Genomic DNA, 23940 nt, shown 5'->3' with positions numbered 1-23940 from the left:
CAAATGCATCCACAGGAGATGCAGCTGGGAGCTCAACCAGGTTTGCCTCTGACATTGAGGTCGTCGACCTCCTCTTAGTGGCTTGCCCAGGTGGCATCTGTGCAGTCTTTGTATCTAACAAATGAATTGTAAGCAACCAAAAGTAAAAATTTAAAATGCATGACAATTTATGAAATTATAAGATAACCTAATACTGTAATATTAGAACCACATTACAAGTCAAGAAATTATCAACAAAAAAATTCATTACAATTTGAATCATCACTAAACATGTCTTCAATTTTTTTATCAACAAACAAAATAAGATTATATATAATGAACACAAATACATCAGGAGCATAGCTATTAAAACCAAACAAATTCAGCAGATTCAGATTAATACACAGATTCAGACAGATTCAGCATTAAACCAGATTCAAGCAGCAGATTCAAGCAGCAGCCGTATTTCAGCATTAAACCAGCAGATTCAAAACAGATTCAGCAGATTCAGATTAATACACAGATTCAGACAGATTCAGACAGATTCAGCAGCATCACCAAACAGAAGAGAAAAAAAAACATAGAGCACTTCAGCAGCAGCACACAGAGGAGACAGTAGAACAAACACAGCTTCAAACAGATTCAGACAGATTCCGATGTTTCCAAATGGACCACAATGAAGCAATAGGTACAACATTCCAGACTTGTTGTAACTAAACATGTCTTCATTAACAAGGCCATGCCATTACAATCAAGAGCATTACAATGAAAATGACTTGATAATGCAAAAAATAAAGGATATTACAATCAAGGCTCTATATCATCATCTGTATCCGAGTTACTATGACTATGAAATTCATCTTCATCATCACTAGGATCATTTGAATGTTGATCATTATCATCACAGATAAAATCATCTCTGTTTGGACCCTCTACATGTACACTTGTACTAGATTGCAGAACCACTTGACTTGGAATAATATCAGGTGCAATATCAGTCCTACGTAAAGTGTTGCTAATGGAATCTGCAATGCTGATTTGGACAATTTCAGTGGTCTCGTCCTGCTGGAACACATCATTCGGAATAGGCAATTCATTAGCATCGGGATCTACATCCTCAAGCTCCGGCACATTCCATATTCCTCGACGTTGAAATCGCTCTACGACTTTCCAATGTTCACCTAATTTGGTATCATTGACATAAAAAACTTGTTGCACCTGACTTGGCAAGACAAATGGGTCATTTTGATACCAACGGCTTCTTACATCAATGGTTGTCAAATGTGTTTCGGTGCGAAATGTTCTGTTGCTACCAGTGTTAAACCATTCGCATTGAAACAACACAACTCGATGCCCGAACATGTATGTCATTTCCCAAACTTTATTCAACTGACCATAGAAATCAATTGACATACCATGATGATCCCCTTGAACAACCAACCCACTATTTTGACTTTTACGACGGTTGTCTCGCTCTTTCGTGTGAAATCGAATGCCATTACAAATACAACCTGAATAAATATTCACTATTGGACTAGGACCATTAGCTAATGACCACAACTCATCAGTTGCTTCCGATGATCCTTCAGCTCGTAATTGATTTATCTACATGAACATGTGACAAGGATGCATGATGTTAATATCAATCTATGAACAGTGAATTATGTTTATGATGAGAGGTTACATATTATCTATGTATCTTATATATTACCCGCTCTTTGAACCACCTAGGAAATTCTTCTTGTTGTTGTCTTGTAATGTCATGTACATTTGCATTTTGTAACTGATTCTTGTGTTCTCTACTTGAAAAATCAAATGTGAATAATTAGTACTTGAGTGTGATCATAATGAAAAGCATTTTGCATAGACTTAACTAAATGAGAACATACTCTAGATATTCATCAATTTCAGGACTATTATACAAGATAAACCAATGAGCCACTTTTCTTTCATTCTCAGACACGTCAACTGCCCTTTGAGTTAGCCCAAAAGTACGGACTTTTTGTGAAAAAACTGAATGCCCTGAGCCAACATCACCACCATCTTCATTTCTTTCCTCTCTGTTAAATACGGTTTCAATCCCACCAAGATACATAGAGCAAAAAGTTAGGCATTCTTTGACAATGTAAGCTTCTGCAATTGAACCTTCTGGGTGAGCTCGATTTGCTACATACCCTTTCAAAATCCCGAGTAATCTTCAACAAATAATATGAAATTATTATGTAAACCATATATATGGGTATACTATAATATTAAAAAATATATAATTTCACATAAAAGAGCATAAAAATACCTTTCAATAGGGTACATCCATCGATATTGCACTGGCCCTCCAAGAATGGCTTCGCGAGGCAAGTGAATAGCTAAGTGAACCATCACATCAAAGAATGCAGGTGGAAAAATTTTTTCTAGCTTGCAAAGTATGAGTACTATGCTCTCTTGTAATTTTTCCAAATCATTCACCCTCACTGTTTTTGAACATAACTGTTGAAAGTAATTTCCCAACTCAAACAATGCAATAGAAATGTCCTTGTTAAGATACCCACGCATTCCAATAGGAAGAAGTCGTTGTATAAGGACATGGCAATCATGGCTTTTCAAACCGGATAACTTGCCGCCCTTTGTGCTCACACACATAGAGATGTTTGCTGCATACCCATCAGGATACCTAATCGATTTTAAGAACTCGCAAAAACCTTGTCTTTCCTTTAGGGACAATGTGAACAATGCAATGGGCTTTTCAAAGGACCCATCCGCGCGCCTCTTTAAGTGCAAATCCTTCCTAATTTTCATATCCTCTAAATCCATGCGTGCTTTTTCCGTATCCTTGTTCTTCCCATCAATGCTCAACAAAGTCCCAATTAAATTATCACATATGTTCTTCTCTATGTGCATGACATCGAGGTTATGTCGTAACTTGAGTGTCTTCCAGTAAGGCAATTCGAAAAATATGCTTTTCTTTGTCCAATTCAGGACGGTATTTTCATCCCTTTTTCTTTTTTGGTTGCTTGGATGCTTCCCAAATGGTTTAAATGTTCCTGAATCCAATTGATTTAAAATTTGTTCTCCTGACAACTCCGAAGGTCTTGCTCGATCATCTGCCTTACCATTAAACAGCTTACTTCTTCGCCAAGGATGGTCTTCAGGTAAGTATCGGCGAGCACCAGTGTATCCTATCTTACTTCTTAACCGTTGTGATGATGCATTCTCATTACAATTGGGACAAGCCAAATATCCTTTTGTACTCCACCCTGACAAGTTACCATATGCAGGGAAGTCATTAATAGTCCACATAACAGTTGCATGCATTCGGAAACTTGCCCCAGTTGAGGCATCATAAGTAACTACACCATCTTCCCATAACTCCTTCAACTCGTCAATTAATGGCCTCAAGTAAACATCAATATCTCTCCCGGGTGCTTGCGGTCCAGGAATAAGCAATGACATCATGGAAAATGGTTGCTTCATACACTTCCACGGTGGTAGGTTATAAGGCATAACTACCACAGGCCACATACTATATGAGTTGCTCAAATTTCCAAAAGGGTTGAAACCATCGGTGGCCAACCCTAACCTCACATTACGTGGTTCTTGGGCAAACACAACATGTTGCCTATCAAAATCCTTCCACGCCTCACCATCGGCTGGATGCCTTAAGATGCCATCATCAACACGTTTTTCTTTATGCCATCGCATATCTCCAGCTGTTTTTCTCGACATGTATAATCTTTGCAACCTTGGTGTCAACGGAAAATATCTCAAAATTTTATGAGGTATCTTCTTACCTTTGCCATCATTCATTTTGTATCTAGGCTCCTTACAAATTGAACAATTTTCTAAATTTGCATTTTCCTTCCAAAAAAGAGCACAATCATACTTACATGCATGAATAGGCACATATCCTAAACCCAAATCACGTAAAAATTTCTTCGCTTCATAAAGGGTCCATGGAACCTTTTGATCACTTTCTGGTAAAAGGTCTTTCAATACGCCTAACAACATGTCAAAAGACTTATTGCTCCACTTATTTAAAACTTTTATATGAAGCATCTTAACGACAAATGATAACAAAGTAAACTTCTGACAGCCAAGGTATAATGGACGACGAGCATCCTCTAACAATTTATCAAAGTTTCGTCCATCTTCTCTTTGCTCATTATCATTCTGCTCACCCTCTTCATCATCATCAAAAATATGCGCCATGTGACAGTCATTTAACATATCATACAATTCATCTTCCACGTGAAGGCATTCATTGGTTGTCCCTTCATCACCAACACCTTCAATGTCATTGTCATTATTCCACACACGAGGTTGATTGACAGAAACAGTTTCCCCATGGTGCACCCAAGTCTTGTATGAAAGTGATATCCCTTTTCGGATCAAATGATATTCCACATCCTTAAAGGTATGATGTTCAAAATTTAGGCAATCCATACACGGACAACGAATTCTATTATCTACGCCAACATTTGTCATTGCAAATTGGAGAAATGACTTAACCCCTTCTCTATACTCCGAACTCAATCTATTCCTAATTGACATCCAACTCTTGTCCATATTTGGTGACCTACAAAGTGAAGATTATGTTAGGTGAATAAAGCAAAAACCAATTAACTAAAAATGAATTTTATTCCTATTTTGGAGGTTAATTTTGTTATAAGGTGAAAAAGTTATTTATACGCTTTAGGCAAGCATCAAATCTCACATTCCTTCCTATATTATTCAACTATAATAGTTATTGATTCCATTATGGTTGTTTTAGTATTCAATAAGCATAATATTGAACACTAATGCTGCTGCCAAGAAAAGAAGAAAAAAAATATTAAGAACCAACAGGAAGTTGCTACTGCAGCATGAAGCTGCTGCTACAGCACAAAGAACCAAATTATATTAACTGAAAAGAGAAAAGAGAATAGATATGGATTATTTGAAAAGAAAAAAGAGAATAGAGAAAAGAGAATAGATCACCTAGGACCAACACTATGGATATCCAATAGGGAGAGAGAAAAGAGAATATCCAATATATACATAAGAAAGGAATGGTGGGAATGCTTTTTAATAAAGTGTACAGATATATTCAATGAACCATATCTTCATCTTATAGATTTGTCAAATAAATTATTTGTTGTGTACAATTTATAGGATTATTTGTTTTTTTTTTTTAAAAGAAATTATCGAAGTGATAATTTTTTTTACAACATAGGAGGTAAGAATAAGTTAAATAAATTAAAAACATCTAATTATTAAATTGTTAAAAGTCTATGTATGAAAATCAAATGATAGATATTAAGAAAAAATAAATCAGAAAGTATGTATGAAACTCAAATGATAGAGATATAGATATAGACATAGACATAGATATGGATTCTTCACTAGAAATAGAAATGAGGGCAGTGAGTTGACAAATTGCAGAGAGCATTCGATGAAACAAGAGCAATTTACTAAACTATCTAAAACATGCAATTTAAAAAAAAAAAATCATGCCCATATTAAGTTTAATTTATTCATTTTAGATTATCTATATATACTAAACTATCTAAAACATGCAGCCTGGTCAAGAGCTTTGTAATAAGTTAATAACAAACTTTTTAGAAACAATAATTTTAAATAATGATAATGAAGATGTCCATGATTAATGAGAATAAAGCATGACCAATAAATTTCCATGGCATTGCGTCTTGCTAAATCTAAAAGTTCAAGTGCACTGGACCAATCACTATTCATTGACTCATAGATTAAGATAGGACTGTATTTCATACATTAAGATAGGACAAAATTAAAGACAAAATTAAAGACAAATAAAGGGTCAGTAACATATTACAAAGGTCATTAAAGTATAGTTCATTTCTTTACAGAAGCAATTAAAGTTAAGTTTACTCCCAAAAAATATTAAAAATTCTTAAAAATCAATGCACATTTGAGGTTGACTAGATGCTACATTTTGTCTTAGCTATATGGCCAAATAACATGAACCTACTCTCACACTTTGACCCCTAAAATACTTCTTAGCATAGACCTTGTATTCAATCAAGAGTGATGCTATAATTACATTCTTTTTATTTTATTTTATTTTATATCATATGCAAGTCTTGGTCTAAATTAACATTAGTTATAAACTATTCTAATATTTAATTACAGGTCAATTATGGTAGTGAAACAAATAAATTGTCAAATCAAAATTAATTACAATCCATTGTGATAATTGATTATGTCTTGAAGTGGTGTTACTGCCTCATTGTGATATTTTCAATTACGGCCAAAATGGTTTGGTCTTATGTCCCTATGTGACTATGATTAATAGCTTGAATTCATTATTTGGTATGTATAGTAGATTTTCCTTCAAAATACTTACATGTGCAAGGTCAGTACTTACAATTCTTATAGCAAATAAACCATATACTATTTCTATTTCTAAGAAGAAAAAAGGGCCAAAAGCCAAATTGAAACAATCCAAAAAACAAGGACAGAGACTGTGCATTATTATTCATTCAAGCACCATTGATGATATTTGCAGTGCTCCAGTGAGAAATTAAAATCCATGTACAACAAACAGTCCCTTAAATGTTTCTTTATTTTTTTTAAAGACACTTCACAGAAGCTTGCGATTTGCATTTCGAGCTGCCTCTGGTTCTCCATATCGGGAAATTTCGGGGACCATTTGTGCACTTTCATTTCACCCTTCAATGGCTTCTTCCAAATAGACATTGCAAGAAAGTGGGTATATGTACTCTATGTTCAATCCTTGCATTATTATGAACATGTGAATTTGAGTCTCTTGCTCTCACTAAAAATGGTCACATGATGGTTCAAGTGTGATGTTGAAGTTTGTCTAACAAAATGAGAAATGTTTTAGACAACTAATTAGCGGTGGCTCTAATGATGTGGCAGTGGGTCTCACCCACTACCACAATGTGTTCGTGAGCAATGCTATAGACCACTAATTTGCTATCACTAATCCCACCACTAGTGAGGTGGCAATTGAAATGAAAAAAAAATAAAAATAAATAAGGCACAATGTTTGTGCCTTGTTTTTTTTTTCAATTGTCACCTCATTAGTGGTGGGATTAGTGATGACAAATTAGTGGTCTATAGAATTGCTCTTATTAGTACAACAGCTTTTATTTGAAGGAATTGTCACGTAAAAATGTTTAATACAACAATGTAAAATAAAAAGCATATAATAGGACAGATATTTCATTTTGCTCTGCATTGGGTATTACATAAGAAAGAAGAACCTTTCATGGTTTTATTATTCAAAATTTTGAAATCACACCTTTTACAAATCAACCATCACTTCACCATTTGATCGAGCCACTTATCACATCTTTAAGATTGGAAGTGATTTCCACTATACACTGCCCTATTATAGTGCCATGCTCATACTTTAAAGCCATAGCTCCGTATGGATAGACATTTTATTAAACCTTTCAATTTTCTCTCAGTTTCCAATATAAGATTCATAAGTAAGGCGATATAAATTTTCTTAAAAAATAAGTAAAACTAATTTTGAAAACTCCCAAAACTTAGATATATATAAACTCACAATTTGCCTTACCTGAATTGTTGCAATACCAACTCAACACCACACCCCTTCCAAGGGAGAAAATGGGACTAAGATATGGGCAAATTTATTTATTTATTTTTTATTTTAAATAAGGTTATGGGCAAGTTGGAAATGAAATACAGTCCTATCTTAATCTATGAGTCAATGAATAGTGATTGATAATGAATTTATCATACATTCAAAAGATCTGACTCAAGCCTTAACACTGGACCAAAAAGACTACGGTTGCTTTCTATTAAAAATTTCGATAATATCTTGTCAACTACATAACACTATTAATGTAACAATTGTGTATCAATGCAAAATTTAGCAGAAAATGTGGATAATTCCTTTTGTGTACTCATAGTAGTAATAGAATTCCATTAGAATATTCAACTGGACCAGATTGACCATCAATTACAAGCCTCCTTTAAGGCTGACAAATAAACAGACTAGGTTTAAAACAATACTTAGCAACAAAAGAAAATTTTGCAACTTACAGGCATCCACGGTTACCATATTTATATGACTAATTAAAGGATGTGTAAAAGCATTAATCTGCTTGTAAACCACATAAAGTAACCAAAAATAATAATATGATAATAAAGAGACTACATATAGACATGGGCGGAGCTACAAGGAGGTGAGTGTGATCAATTGACCCCAAATGAATTTTGAAAATGTTTTTCTTTTACCAATGTATAATTATGCACAATTTTTTGGGATTTTCAGAATTGACCGAAGTGGAATTGTTAAAAAAACCAAAGATGGAGTTGCAACGATGAAAAACAGGAACACAGGGGACCATAAATCGATCGATTATATATATATATATATGAACAGAGAGAGAGATTGAGAGAGAGAGACACTAACCTGGTAAGTACAAGGCGGAGGCGAAGATGAAGAGCGGAAAACCCAAGGGACGAAGTGAGGAGATGGTGGGTAGGGCTTGATGAACCGATCGGAAGATCAAGGAAATAGGAAACTTTTTTTTATTAAGGAAGAGGGCAACAATGAGGGAAGATCAAGGCTCAGGAACATTTTTTATTTAATTTTTTTCCAAACGACGTAGTTTATTTCCTTTTCGCGACCAACATCTGCTGGTAGCCAAAAGATTTGATGTCCCGCCTTTTTTTTTCGCGCTCCCGCCATCACGTTTGGCGACCACATTTTCTATTTGGTCACAAATACTTAACTATTAGCCACCAAAAAAATGTTGGTCACTAAAACACCATCATCCGTGACCAAAATAAATTTTGGTGGCAGATTACTATACTTTTTGTGACCAACTAAAAATAGGTGGTCACTAAAGGTGTTTTTTCTTGTAGTGAAAATTGTGGTATATAATAGGGCTGAGTAAGGAATTCGTAAAATTTGTAATCTAATCCAATCCAGTCCAATTCAGTAGGTTTAGATTAGATTTTTTAATCTGTGGTTCGGTTCTAGATTGAAAAATTAAAAATCCATAGTCCACTGACCATATACAAATAGCCTATATTTATATTATACAATAGTATCTTCTCTTATTTCATATAAAACCTAAACCCAAACCTAAACCGACATAGTGTCACAACCCAAACCCGCTCCTATGGGTTTAGCGTCGTAATCGGCTAATAATCCTCGGATTACCAAAGGCCTCTAAACAGAATAAAATATGATATAAGGGGCTACGGAAGCAAATATATAAAATACATAGTCCACTGAGCTATGTAGACATACATGAGATAGAAGTTTTAAAAATCTTTATATACTTAGGCGTGATATCATAAATACAATAATTCATGTCACACTCATACAGATGTAACAAAATGGGACTTAACCCAATATACACATAAACAGAAAGCTTGTTCATAGACCAACAGCAAACAAGTCTCAAACATGTGTGTCACAAAAGGGAAGGGCCTAGCCATTGTATTATTTCCCCGGACGAGGGCCTCTACTAAGGATACCACAATTACATGTCAAAGAAAGTTGGACAATTATTCATTCATACAAAGCATAGCATTCAGAATACTGAGAACATTTCATAAAACAGATCTTATTTCATCATACAGAAAATAAATAAGATTGAATATAGCTTTACTAAGTTATTACTCACAAATAACTTTGATAGCAGCCAATGGATCAACAACTCACGACGCGTGACCTATACAAACATAATAGATATACAGATTGAAACACACACTTGGATTGTCTTTAACTTATTTCATTTTATTCTTAGTGTGTTTCTAAGTTTTATCCTCATTCTTGTGTCTTAATTATGGCCTAAGAATGCCTAGGATGCAATGAGGATGCCAAAATGCACTTGAAAACACTTAGTCACAAATGCTGAAAATAAGGGACTCGCTCATGCGGGTGTTCCAAAATGTGAGTGGTTGCTCGAGCGCAGATTCCGTCGCTTGAGCGATTTGTAAACTCTGCAAAAGTATTGATTGTGTGATTTCTTCGCTTGATGACCGCTCGAGCATGTGACTGAGGTTTTCGCTCGATCGCAACTCTTGTAGCTCAAGCAGTCTGCAAAACATGTGAACTTCTGGGAGCATGCATTTTACGCTCGAGCCAACTTTTTGTCACTCGAGTGGAGGTGCAAAATACAGAGTGGTCACTCAAGCGCAGGTTTCGTTGCTCGAGCGGAGAGCCAGAATTCTGGAATTTACAGATTGCTCTTCCCAGCTCAAAACTCAAATTCAATGTTGAAATTCATGTTCTCTTGGGCCAAAAATTCAAGGAAACTTGTATAATCTTGGAAAACATTAGGAATTCAAAGTCATTTTACAAAATCAAGGTCCAAAAGCATGCCAAATAAGCAACATTAAACTTGAAATTCATGATATACATTTGTATGTAATTTTCTCAAATTTAAACCTTTCAAAGCATGCTCGAGCAAAGGAAATTGATGGAAAACATGATGAGGTCTCGTGATTAAGTCAAAAACATGACATGCATGGAAGAATTACTTGGAATCAACTTCAAATCATGAGAAGTATGCATGCATGAAATGTATGAGTCAAATTCTTTCATTTCTAGCTCAATTCTCAAGTTAAACACTTAATCTCTTGAATTCATGCAATACACTCTAATTCCTTGTTGATTTCACATGTGATTGAGCTTAAGGTGTGAATTGAATCCTTACCTAAGGTTGATGTGAAGTGTAAAACTAGCTCAAGTTCCAAAATGTCTTCAATGCTCTAACAATTTCTAGCAATTCTTTAATTTTTCTGGCTTTTGATCTCAATCTTCTACTCTCTCTCTCTCTCTCTCTCTCTCTCTCTCTCTCTCTCTCTCTCTCTCTCTCTCTCTCTCTCTGATGGGTTCAAATTAGCTTAAAGAATATGAGATGAAGGTGTAAAATGAACTAATGGGGTCAAATTAGCTTTATATAGGCTCAATTAAGAAGGCTTAATTAAGTTAATCAAATTGCCATTAATTGTTCTGATTTAATTTGTTTCAAATTGCATTCCAATTAAATCTACCATAAAGTTTTAAAAATTCCAATTAATGCATAAACCGAGTCAATTTCATGATCGGGTGCTGATAAGGCTTTTAATTCACAAATAGAAACACAAACAGATATTCCTACACAAACAGATAGAAATGCAAATAATGCAACACACACATGCCATTAATTCAGAATTTCATCTAATGACGTATTAGACGTCCTTAATTATGGTTTATCAGTTAACATGGGTCGAGATTGTTACACATAGTATCTTCTTTATTGCTTTTGTTTGTTGGTTTTTAGTTTTAATTTGTAATGGTCTAAATACTTATGGTGGAACCATTTTCTTATAGAACACTATATCGCTATTGTGGAAAGGCATGCTACTATTGTGGAACTAATATGATGCTATGTTTATATTTTCATGAAATTAAAATGTTATATTTTTTTTATTATTTAATTATGTGAATCCGTGGTCCTAAATCAATCCAATCCGCGTTTAAATGGATTGGTTCGGATTGGTTCCACAATTTAAACGGATTGAATTGGTTTCAATTTTTTCAAGAACTGTAGATAACGGATTGGTTCTGGTTTTACTCCAATCCGAACCAATTTGGACCATGCTCACCCCTAGTATACAATTCAATATGTAATTATTCTATTGTAAAAAATTTAGTTCAAAATTCATCCGTTTGATATAATTCCTTGATTTTTTAAATTTGTGGTTCTGTACAAAATTTTTAAACTAAGAATTACTACCATCACCTAAGCACCAATTTAACTGATTAAATTTCTAAAATAAATACTATGGTATGTATTTTTATACATGAATATTTGAATCTTAAACATTATATTTAGATGTTTAATAACAATACCAAACAAGAGCACTAGTGCACTGCCAACACAACACACAAAAGCTAATGCCACATTGCCCCACTCCCCCCACAATGAGACTCATGCCCTACGCAACACATGCTCATCCCTCTCTACTCCCCAAGACTCACGTTTGACATCCTAGACTTACTTTCACGCCAGACCAAAAAAATAAACAATTGAATGAATAACCAATGTGGATTCTCGAACTCAACTATTGGAAGATAAAAGAAGAAAAACAAGTAATTGACTTACCCATAATAGTGATTATGTAGAACCCAATGCCATAGACCTCTTCCTCTCCTTGCCGATTGCTACCAATTTTTATCGCCTCTCTCTCTCAATCACATGGCTGCTACTGGTAGGGAGCTATATGGGATTTTAGGGTTATTAAATCAATTATATAATAGATCTCTCTTAATTTATTTTATTATTATTATCAATAATCTTTAAAATTATGAACTTCCATAATAAATTTATTTATAGTTTAAAATTAATTAAAAGACTCTCTAACAATATTTAATTTGTATTTTAAGATTCACAATAAAATATTTTAGCTTAGTGGCATTTCTTAAAATGTCATAAAATATTTATTTGCGACACTTTTCACTTAATACCATAAAAGTAACTTACACCTACTTAGTTTAGAGACATTTTTTAAAAAATGCCATTACTACTACAGTTTAGTGGCATTTATTGATAAATGTCACTAAAATAATTTATTGTGTCATTCTTTTATAAAATGCCATAAAATTGATGGTATTAGATCACCTTTTTTTGTAGTAATGTGGCACTTCTTTATTGAAATGTCACTAGAGCCTTTTATGTTTGTGGCTCTGTGACATTTTTCTAAAATATGCCACCAAATATTCATTTTGTGACATATTTTGAAAACATGTCACTAATATAGTGCCACTAAAGTGTGTTTTCACTACAAAAAATTAAGGTTTTAGAGACCAAAATTTAGGGATAACATTATTTTTTAGGGACCAAATAATTTTGTTGCGAAAAGTGTGATTATTATATTTTTAGCAACAAAAATTAGACATTAGTGATGAATTATTATCTTTTTGGGATCAAATTTTTTGCCTTAAAAAATAAAATATTTTGAGACCAAATTATTTTGTCCCTAAAAGTCTATTTATTAGTTACATTTTCAAAATTTTGTTACTAAAAGCCTTATTTTTTATTTTTCGGAACGATCTTTTAGCGACTATCCTCGTGATGATGGAAATTGATCCCTAAATATTTTTTGCAACAAAATTTTTACTTTTAGAGATCAAAATATTTGATCTCTAAAATTCTTATATCTTGTAGTGTTTTGTTGTAGTGAATGAGATTTTTATTTATTTATTTATTTATTTTTATTGGGTGGGCTTTGGACAAGAAATATATCTTTCGTATTTATGATTGATGACCTTTACAATAAGATTTTTTTTTTTTTATCTTGTAGGATCACTAGATAAAAAGATTTTTTTTATAAACTTTTAAATAAAGAATATATTTTTTAGGCTTAAACAAAGCAAATTAAAACCTAGGAACCTTCCAAAATTGCAGGCTTAAAGCGACCACATTAATTGCTTTAAGTTTAAGCCAACCTCCTAGCTCATTCGTTTACTTGTGATTATGAGGGAATACAACAAAAAAACGTATACATAATTTGTATACAAAATAACATGACTGCATTAAAGAGTCGTTTTAAAAAAAAATACCCCTAATACTGAGTATCATTTTGATAGAAAAACATGCATGAAAATTCTAATAAGATTAATATTCCAAAACAAATGTCTATAATCTTTCTTTCATTGTAGTATAAATATAAATGTGCCATTGACAAAGCAAACCATAGAAATCGTGAGGGCTATATATACCAACCAAAAATTGTCGTGTTGTGGTGGGTTGAAGTGAGTGGCCACTTTGTTTTCCTTTCTCTTTCAGTGAGTAGTGGATTCTATTTTCAAGTTATTTCTTTGAAAGTTGGTTTAGATTTTCTCTTTCCTTTTTCATTCGTATCTTATCACTTCAGTGAATAATAATTCTATGATGCTCAAATTTGTATATTATATTTTATTTATCATTTCATATAGTTTTTTTATTATCAATGTAGTGACGATGCATCCCATATTTTACTTTGTGAAAAAATATCTCTTGCTATCATGATATGTAAATATCTCTTGCTGTCATGATATGTGTTTTAGTATTATTGATCCACTTTGCTAGACATTATAATTATGGTTTTTTTTCCAACTGAAATTGTGAAAAGTAAAGATCAAGTTCCATCCTAACGTTCCACCTAAGACATGGGCTTTTACTATTATTATTAGTGCTAGACATGGACTTGACATTTTCATTTTCCAGCAAAACAACAGTTAGGAATCACATATAGTCCGATTCAAGTTTTTTTATTTTTTATTTTTAAATTGCCATGTGTTGAACTTTATTTTTCCACTGAGAGTATTACTATGTATATTTAATTTTTTACAAAAAAGAAAAAAGAAAAAAAGAAATAGTGTTGAGATCACATGCATCAATTAGACTATATGCAATCCAAAAACAAAAAAAACAAAAAGAAAGAGGTTGCACCTTATGTTAATATGATAAAAGTTTTGGTAACGGTCTTACATGATATGCACGAGATTGACCAAGTCAATCCCTTTATTCATATATGAAAAAAACCAAGTTTGATATTTTTCACATTAATATGTGTGAACAAAATATAAATTCATATAAAATAGTGGAGTTTATATTTTTAAGTAGGTTAATACACTTTTTAAATAAATGATTAGTTATTTTATATTACTCAGATTCAGTATTTTTATTCATTTTCATAAAAACCTATACAATTATATTACAAAATATAGAAACAAAATACAAAATGGAGCATAGATATACGAATAAACAAAACTTTATAAAAACTTGTAGGTAGAAAGGGATCATAAAATTACTCAACCCGATTTTATTTGTCCTAACTTGATTTTAATAAAAAAAAGTTTGGGGTGAGCTTCGATAAGTTAGGATAAAATACAAAAGTATGTACATAAAACTTGTCAAGATTAAGATAAAATATAAAATTGTATCATTAAGATAGATGAGTTTAAAATCAAGAATTTGTTTGCGAAACTCAAAAAAAAAATCCAACGCATTGTCATTTTAATCCACTCAATTTTATTTTTTATTTTTTTTATTCATTTATAAACAATGTGTGTCCAATTAGATGATATGTTTTCGGAGAATTATTCAAAGCTATATGAATACATCTTTGTAGTGGATGAATATGACCATGTTGATCACACTTCCATTTGGGGCCAATGTGAACATAGATAGTTGGAGAAATTCCAGTTCAAAGGGATTGGTAATAGCCAAAAACTGGAGTCAGGTATTAATCTAGTTGTTAATGAGACATTGGATGCTGCAATGAGCATTACACATTTTTGATTGAATAAACTGAAATCCAAGATATTACATATATATAATAGTCAATCACGTGCCAAAAAATAGGGCTTATTTACCGTACAAGAAATAACAATTTTGTCGATCAAAATATTAGTCGCCAAAGATTAGATTTTTAGTCGCTGATACCATTTAGCGACTAAATTTTTTTGTTGTCAAGTTAGTCGCCTAAACCCTGTCGGCGAATGTTTTAGCGACTAAACGCGTGTTTGGTCGCTGAAAGTGCAACATGTGGCTATTATTTTTTTTAGTCGGCAATGTTACCTTTTAGCTACTAAATTTATTTGGTCGGCAAAAATAAATGTTTTGGCTACTAAATTATTGGTCGCCAATAGTCAATTTTATTTTTGACTATTATACATTTACCGACCAATACTGAAGGAAGGCGACCAAACCTTTTAGTCGCCAAAAGGTCATTCCTGAAAAAAAGAAAAAGAAAGTACACCCACTAGCTTCTCATCTGCTCTTGTCGAGATTCAAACCATCAACCTCGCACACTATAAACCTTATACAACTCACTCTTTCCACTACGTCTCTATAACACTATATGATTATATATGCAACATATATTATTTGTATAGTACATAGACCCGTATTAATATAAAAGTATATATATAAATATAATTATTTTTTGTTGAACATAATTTATGTAAAAATAAATTATTTACTAGAAAAAAAAAACACTTTTGGCGGCTAAACTTGTTTTTAGTCGCCAATTCTATAATTTTGGCTATTAATTTTTTTAGTCGCTAAAAAATTTAATTCCCGCTCTAAAATTGCCACTTTTGGTTACTAAACTCTTTTTAGTCGCTAAAAAGACTCACTTTTGGCTACTATAATTTTATTTGTTGATAAAAGCATCACATTTGGCTACTAAACATCTTTTTAGTCGCCCAATGCCTCACTTTTGGCTACTAAATTATTTTCAGTAGCCAAAAGCCTCACTTTTGGTTACTAAAATTTTTTTAGTCGGTAAAAGCATCACATTTGGCTACTGAACATCTTTTTAGTCTCCTAATGCTTCACTTTTGGCTACTAAATTATTTTTAGTAGCTAAAAACCTTACTTTGGGCTACTAAAATATTTTTAGTCGGTAAAAGCCTTATATCGGCGACCAAACAGATTGTTTGTCGCCAAAACCTATACTTTTGGCTACTAAATTTTTTTAGTCGCAAAAAATTTTACTTTTGGCTACTAAATTATTTTTAGTCTTCAAAACCTATACTTTCAGTGACCAAAGGTGCTTTTTTTAGTCGCCAAAGATGCTTTTTCTTGTAGTGTTAGTAGTAGTATGTAAAAATCTGCATTTAATTATTCTAAAAAAATAAAAATAAAATAATAATAATAATAATAATAAATTAATTAATTAAATTAATTTTATTTAGAGTTTATATGAAATATATTAGTGTATAGTTTAGTTTTAAATTAACCCAATTCAATCACTAACAAAGATATTATAAAAATAATAATAATTTTGTGAGTGTTCAATATTTGTTGTTTATAAATTATTTTAATAAGGATCCAACATGATAATTATTCTTACTAAATAACTTAGTTAAAATCTTAGTGTATCAAATTTAAGAAACCCACACAAATACACAAATATAAAAAAAAAAAAAAAAAATCGACAGATTTCAAGTGGCAGCATTGCTACTTGGTTGCATGCATGGTGGTATAGAATATAGCCTTTGGAAATTAAAGATTTGATTACATAGAATGAAGAGAGAGAGAGAGAGAGAGAGAGAGAGAGAGAGAGAGAGAGAGAGAGAGAGAGAGAGAGAGAGAGAGGTGCGCTTAGCAATGCATTGTATATATATAGATGCATGCTTGCATTTGGTGAAGGAGCAAAGAAAATGATATCTGCGGAAAACAAAATAAAAAAATAAAAACTGCCAAGTTGAGTAGGACTACAAGAGGAGGAGGAGATTAAGGATATATATTTTCTACCATTTCATCGTTCCATTTCAATCCTACAGTTAAGTAAGAAAACCCTCTCAACCCTCTCATTTTTTTTAATTGTTGAAATTTTCAGATTATATTCATATGATAAAATGACTAAACTTGTAGATGAAATTTTATTTATAGTTGTATGTAAATTTATGATGGTATATCAAATATTTAAAGATATTGGTAGTCTTAAAATCATGATAATATTGTGAAATTTGGACTTGCATGTGTAGTTTATGCCATTAAAAAGATTATTGAAGATTATATTTGGCTCTTTAAATCTGTCAGAAAATTTGTACAAATTTTTAGATAATTTTATAGTCAAAATTTGGAGATGATTTATTCTACAAAGTTGTTTAGAATGATGTCTACTTCATCCATAAATTTTTGCAACAATTATTGAGTTTTGTACGAATTTATACAAATTTTTAACCAAATCTGGAGCTATAGGCAGATTTTATTATGTGTTTGAAAAATCATCAAAATTTTATATTAAACCAAATCTGGTAATTTCTAAACAAAAAATAAAATTTGAAAAGTCTAGTTTCATAATAATTTTTTATATTATGGAATTGATGTATAAATTTAAGTATGGAATTAATTTATGAAAATGTTATAAATCTGTGTCATAAACTTTCTTGGAATTTTTCAAAATTATTTACGATTTATTTTTGGAAAATGCCTTCTGAAAAATGACCATAACATGTTTATTGAGTATTCTGTAGATTTATATAAATTTTAGAGTTGTATAAGTAATTTATTTATAATTTTATTTGTGAAATATACATTCTGAAAATTTTGACAGATTAAGGAGGAATAAAAAATTATCTCTTCAATTGTTTATTTGGACTAAAAATTTAATATTGTGCTAGTCTAATCTTGTAGATTAAAAATCCATGCATGTGTATAATTATGATTTATTTCTTTTTTTTGTATCTAAATTATTATTTCATACCATGGTTTAAATAAATTGTTTATTTAAATTTTGTACAATTATTTATTATTGTGTGACATGTGTAATATTTTATGTTGGGAATTTTAATGAGTTAGTAAAACATTATTTGTAATTAAAAATTAGAGTTATTTGTGATTAATATCAAAACTAACTGAAATGATTAACGGCATATATAAAGTTAACAATTGACGGTTAATACCAGTTGTTCAGAGTGAGTCCTAGTTTTAAAGAGTGTACGAAATTAAGGGTTGACAGTTAATACCGGTTGTTCAGGGTGAGCCCTAGTTTTGAGAATTCTCACGTAAATTGTGTCGCGAAACCCTAAAATGGCACGGGACTTATTTGAACTCGTTTCGGTATTCGGTTTTGGAATAAGGGTGGATGTGCAGGTGGCACACATAGAGGTTACGTACCCCTGGTAGACCGTTTCCTTGGGGCAGACCACGGATACTACTACTTTGGTATATAACTCCAGACGTGGGCATCCTTGATAGTTACGATTGGTAACACTTGAATATTTGACCAATTGAGGGTTTCAAATTAACCGTTGCCATACTTAGTAGTTGGTAAGTTAAATCTCTTCGGTGAGATTTCGAGTGTTACCTAATTTACTGAAATTATTTTAATGGTTGTAATTTATGTTTACAATTATATTGTTATCTCATATTTATAATCTCATTATTTTTCTCTTAAAAAGAATGGCAGGTTGGTTATGTTTTCTTACTGTGTTGCAAAACTCATGGCATATATTTTTGTTGTCCTGACATTTTATGCCAGGTTTTGGCGAGAAAATAATTGAAGCTGAAATGGGGTTGACGCTAACGTAGATCCTTGGCTAACTTGAAACCCTGATTAGAGCCGAATAAATTTTATTATTTTATATAATAGTTATTAAGGACTTTATAATTCCATTGGATGTTATATTTAGATAATTTTAAATTTTTATTTATTATTGTTTGAATCTTTGATAATGAACGAGAGTGGGAATATCCAATTAAAATGTCAATTTTTTGATTTATTAAATTACTTTGTTTATTTAATTTTCCTTGATGTTTCAAAAATTTGGGCGTCTCATAGTAGCTAAGGTGTATTTAACTCAAATTTTGGGTGGTTGTCACGTTCAGAAAATAAGGTAAACATATGCATATATATGGACTGAAATTTCAAAATCAAGTCTTATCTATCTCTTGTTTTATTTATTTAATTATAGGCTTCATTGTCACCATTTCATGCCCACTTACTATTTTTCAACGGTGTGAACTCAAATTTTTTATTTAAAAATTATTTAAAATTTCAATGTATGGCGTAAATTTAAAATTAGGTATGGGATGAGTCATATTTAAGATGAATTTGAACTACATATTCATTCATTTCTATTAATCCAAATATGTAATTTTCATTATCACAGTGTAAAATTGTTATTAATTGATAATATCACTGCTATTTCAAATATTTAGGATTATTTTGGAAAGTTGATTACAAATTGATTTTTTGATTTTTTTTTATAAAAAAAATATGTAAAAAAATAAAGAAGTAATTTGACCTAAAATAAGTTAAAAGCTAAAATGTGGCTTTTAACCATTTATCAAAAAAAAACATGCCACTGTTAAGTTTCTCGTGGAGAGGCTATTGAACTCCAACAGACATTCAACTTTGAACTCAATTACTTTTGTCAACTTCATGCACAATGGTGGGCCGACCCAATATAATGTTGAGAACTTTGCCATTTCACTGGGCTGGATTCATGGGCCTTCAGCAATGGCCCAAAAATTTTAATTTTATTTGTGCAAAACTTCAAAGTTTGATCGTGTAACAAATCAAATCTCAAATTTTCAAATCTCTCAAATCAATCCCATGGTCATTTGCTTGTGTTGAATTTGAAGACTATTTGTTGATTTGTAGCAGGAGGTGGAACACACAGTGGTGGTGTTGGGGCGGTGGTGGAGTGGGAATGGGCCAATTCTTAAATTTTCCATTTTATTTTATTTTTTGTGGACAATAAAATTGTAGGAAAGAGATAAGAGAGAGCATTGAATTGAGAAGTAGTATAATATCGATCCCTTCTTTTATGATCAATAAATATTACAATTACATAGAACAAATAAAATACACTCAATAAACAATTTGAACCTAAAAATTCAGACCGTCATTTAGATTTGTACCATGCACTAATTTAATTAGTGAGGCTTAAAGAAGCTGACTTCAATGCCTGTGTCAATCACAACATATACTCCAGCAGCGATCACTATTCCACTGAGACTTATTCCAAGAATTCCTAATCCCCAGCTTACAAACCACATGGGGCTATAAACCTTCCGCTTCTTAATCTTAATCCACATAAAACACGGATACGCGAAAGTCACCGGCAACGCGATCCCTTCGATAAGGAGTGATTAGTTTGGGAATGTGATTAGCTTGTTTTGCTGAAGAAGTTTGTTCTGATCTTACCTCTGGAAAATAGGCCTAAGGATTGAATTTGTGTCGAGCGAAGAAGATTGTGTATTGGGGTTGTGGAATTTGGCCATTTACGTAGCTTCCATTGAACCATTGTTTGCTTATTTTCTGTAAAGAAGCTCGAAAGATACCTTGATGACTTCAATTTTGCTTTGAATTCGACATTTTTTTTTTAGTGGAATTCTTGTGATTTTGGGTTTGTTTCAATCCCGTTCTACATCGAGTCGATTAATTGATTCCCAAGAGCAGAGGATAGAGCTTCTCATCGTTATTCTAGTTTTGTTATCATTGGGTAAGCTTCTAATGCTTGGTACCTCATTTTTATTTGAATTTTAGTACTTAATTTCTTAACTTAGTTAAGAACTCTTGCATGACCCACTACAATTTTACGATATTAGTGAAGTTGCTGATTAATTTGTTGCCTACTTTATGCTTTTGGACTGCTAATTAATTTGTTGCCTACTTTTTTTTTTTTTTTTTTTGCTTGGAGGTTTGTCTCAATGTTGACTGCTTTGATGTATTCTATGAAATTGAAATTGAATTAATTCAATATAGGAAAGATTTATAAATGACCAATCTTCCCTCGTAGATTCACCAGATTGGTCGAAGCCCAAACCCCATTTTCTGAAACAAATTGTGGAAAGATCTTCTCATCCACCAAAGATATGAAATTTCTTGCAATTGAATGTATTTTATTAGCCTTTTGTTTTGTGGGTATCTTGTGTTTTTGTGTTACTGCTATGAAATTGAGGGTTCTTGTTGTGTGTTGCTGATAGCCCATCTATTACTGTTGCATGTGCCAGCTTATAGTAAAAGGTTAGTTTTTAGCCTAACATATAATGGCAATATTCTAGTACTGTACCAAATAATATTCTACAAATTCATAGCACAACAATTTATGATTTACTTAAATGTTTCATTTGGTACTAGTCAAACTTAGAAGTTAGAAGGGTTATGATCATGGGTATGGTATGATATTTCTATTTTGTCTAAATCTACTTTTATCTCCTATTCAAATTGTGCTCAGACTGTTACTTGCTGCCCCTGTTAATTCATAACAATTCAATTTCAGTTAGTGTCCTACAGTATCATAGGTCTTATTTCTTATTATAAGGTGTCACTCTACATGGATTGATTTTAGGAAATCTTGACTTTTGTAACTATATCTGCATGTGCTTTGTCTATTGTCATTGTTAATAGAATGATCTTAGGACTGAAGTTCTTGGAAAATGTGACTGTAGAGGAGGCTATGACATCGATTGAATCAACATTTTCGTTGGAAGTCAATTCAAAATTGGATTAGTGAGTTTGTTATTGAATTTTCCCATAATTGCTTTTGCTTAGTCTTAATTCTTGCATTAATCAAAATGGCTAAGGAAACTATTACTCTTTTTTTTTTTTGGATTAAAATTGTAGCTTTTGATTGACAACGTTATCATGACATTGTTCAAATTGTTTGTTAGGCTCTAATTTATTTAGCCATGAATAATAGTATGCTTCTTTTTTTATTGTTATTTTTATTTCAGTTAATAGACTTAGTTTTCTTTTTCTTTCTATTTTCCCAATTATCCCTTTCAGTTGCTGCCTTAAAAGGGATAATAAATTGGATTTCTGTAGTTAAAAAAGGGCGTTCCAGGGATAAAAATTTAAAACAGTCTCCGAACCACCGTATGGCTCTTATGGACAGCTTCCCTTTCACAAATAGGACTTGTGACAACTGATGAAATGTAATTAGGACGCGTAGGCTTGGGGTTAGAGCCGAAAACGCCTTAAACTTAGTTGGAAAAAAACATTCTGAGGGCAAAAATTCAAAACAGTCCCTGAACCATCATATGGCTCTCATGGAAATCTTCTCCATGACAAATAGGACTTGTGACAACTGACGGAATGTAATCTAGATCCGTAGGTTAGGAGTTAGAGCCGAATACACCTTAAACTTACTCAAAAAATGGTGTTTCGGGGCCAAAAATTCAAAACAACCCCCTAATCACCGTGTGGCTCTCACGAACAGCTTCCCCATGAAAATTATAACCTGTTACAACTGACGGAATGTAATCCGGACCCGTAGATTGGGAATTAGAGCCGAATACACTTTAAATTTACTCGAAAAAGGGTGTTCCGGGGGCGAAAATTCAAAACAAGCCCCGAACCACTACGTGGCTCTCACGAATAGCTTCCTCGTGACAATTACGACCTATTACAACTGACAGAATGTAATTCGGACTCGTAGGTTGGGAGTTAGAGCTGAATACGCCTTAAACTTAGTCGAAAAAGGGCATTCCGGGGGCGAAAATTCAAAATAGCCCCCGAACCACTGTGTGGCTCTCATGGGCAGCTTCTTCATGACAAATAAGACTTGCGACAACTGACGGAATATAATTCAGACCCGTAGGTTGGGAGTTAGAGCCGAATATGCCCTAAACTTAGTCGAAAAAGGACTTTCCGGAGGTAAAAATTCATAATAACCCCCGAACCACCGTGTGGTTCTCACAGACAGTTACCCCATGACAAATAAGACTTGTAATAACTGACGGAATGTAATCCGGACTCGTAAATTGGGAGTTCGAGCCGAATACGCCCTTAACTTACTCGAAAAATGGCATTTTAGGAACGAAAATTCAAAACAGCCCCTGAACCACCGTGTGGCTCTCACGGACAGCTTCCCCATGACAAATAGGACTTGTGACAACTGACGAAATGTAATCCGGACCTGTAGGTTGGGAGTTAGAGCCGAATACGCCTTAAATTTACTTGAAAAAGAGCATTTTGTGGGCGAAAATTCAAAACAGCCACCAAATCACCGTGTGACTCTCACAGATACCTTCCCCATAAAAAATAAGACTTGTGACAACTGACGGAATATAAGTCAACATAGCCTATACATAGCCTCAAAGATCCATCCTTTTTTTTGACAAACAGGACTGGAGCACCCCAAGGCGAAGTGCTCGGACGGATAAATTTCTTGTTCAGCAGTTCCTGAAGTTGAGTTTTCAACTTTTTTAGTTCCGAGGTAGACATTCCATAGGGAGTCTTGGAAATAGGTTATGTTCCCGGAAACACCTCAATAGTGAATTCAATTTCCCTATCAACTAAGTCTCCAAGTAAGTCATTCGGAAACATATCGGGAAATTCACAAGCAACAGGGATAGTTTCTACATTAGTACCGTCAGATGATGCAGTCAGTGTACAACACAAGTAACCCCTACATCCCTTCCTAAGCAGTTTTACAACTTTCATAGCCGAAATCAGATATGGGAGAGGAACTACCCATTCCTAGTAAAAGTAAATTCAGGCATA

The 23940-nt window shown here is 32.7% G+C and overlaps 1 protein-coding gene across 1 annotated transcript; it reads right to left on the bottom strand.

Moving 5' to 3' along the window:
- Positions 1-786: 786 nt before the first annotated feature.
- Positions 787-4539, bottom strand: LOC145815398 (uncharacterized). The gene is made up of 4 exons (XM_082912045.1): positions 2273-4539; positions 1869-2174; positions 1691-1778; positions 787-1584 (listed from the first exon to the last, which is right to left on the bottom strand). The coding sequence occupies exons 1-4, from the start codon at positions 4537-4539 to the stop codon at positions 787-789; spliced, it is 3459 nt and encodes a 1152-aa protein (XP_082768171.1).
- Between the last annotated feature and the right edge of the window lie 19401 nt (positions 4540-23940).

The sequence above is a fragment of the Camellia sinensis genome, unplaced genomic scaffold, assembly GCF_055761805.1.
Source record: "Camellia sinensis isolate YWXY unplaced genomic scaffold, ASM5576180v1 Unanchor2, whole genome shotgun sequence".
In the NCBI taxonomy this organism is placed as follows: domain Eukaryota; kingdom Viridiplantae; phylum Streptophyta; class Magnoliopsida; order Ericales; family Theaceae; genus Camellia; species Camellia sinensis.
Note: the sequence above shows the minus strand (reverse complement) of the source record. Positions and strands in the feature narration are given on the sequence as shown.

Coding starts and splice junctions, on each gene's coding strand:
- LOC145815398 (XM_082912045.1), bottom strand. CDS start 4,539: ATGGACAAGAGTTGGATGTCAATTAGGAATAGATTGAGTTCGGAGTAT. Junction 1,779..1,868: donor GAAATTGATGAATATCTAGA/GTATGTTCTCAT, acceptor TTTTTCAAGTAG/AGAACACAAGAATCAGTTAC. Junction 1,585..1,690: donor CTAGGTGGTTCAAAGAGCGG/GTAATATATAAG, acceptor ATGTTCATGTAG/ATAAATCAATTACGAGCTGA.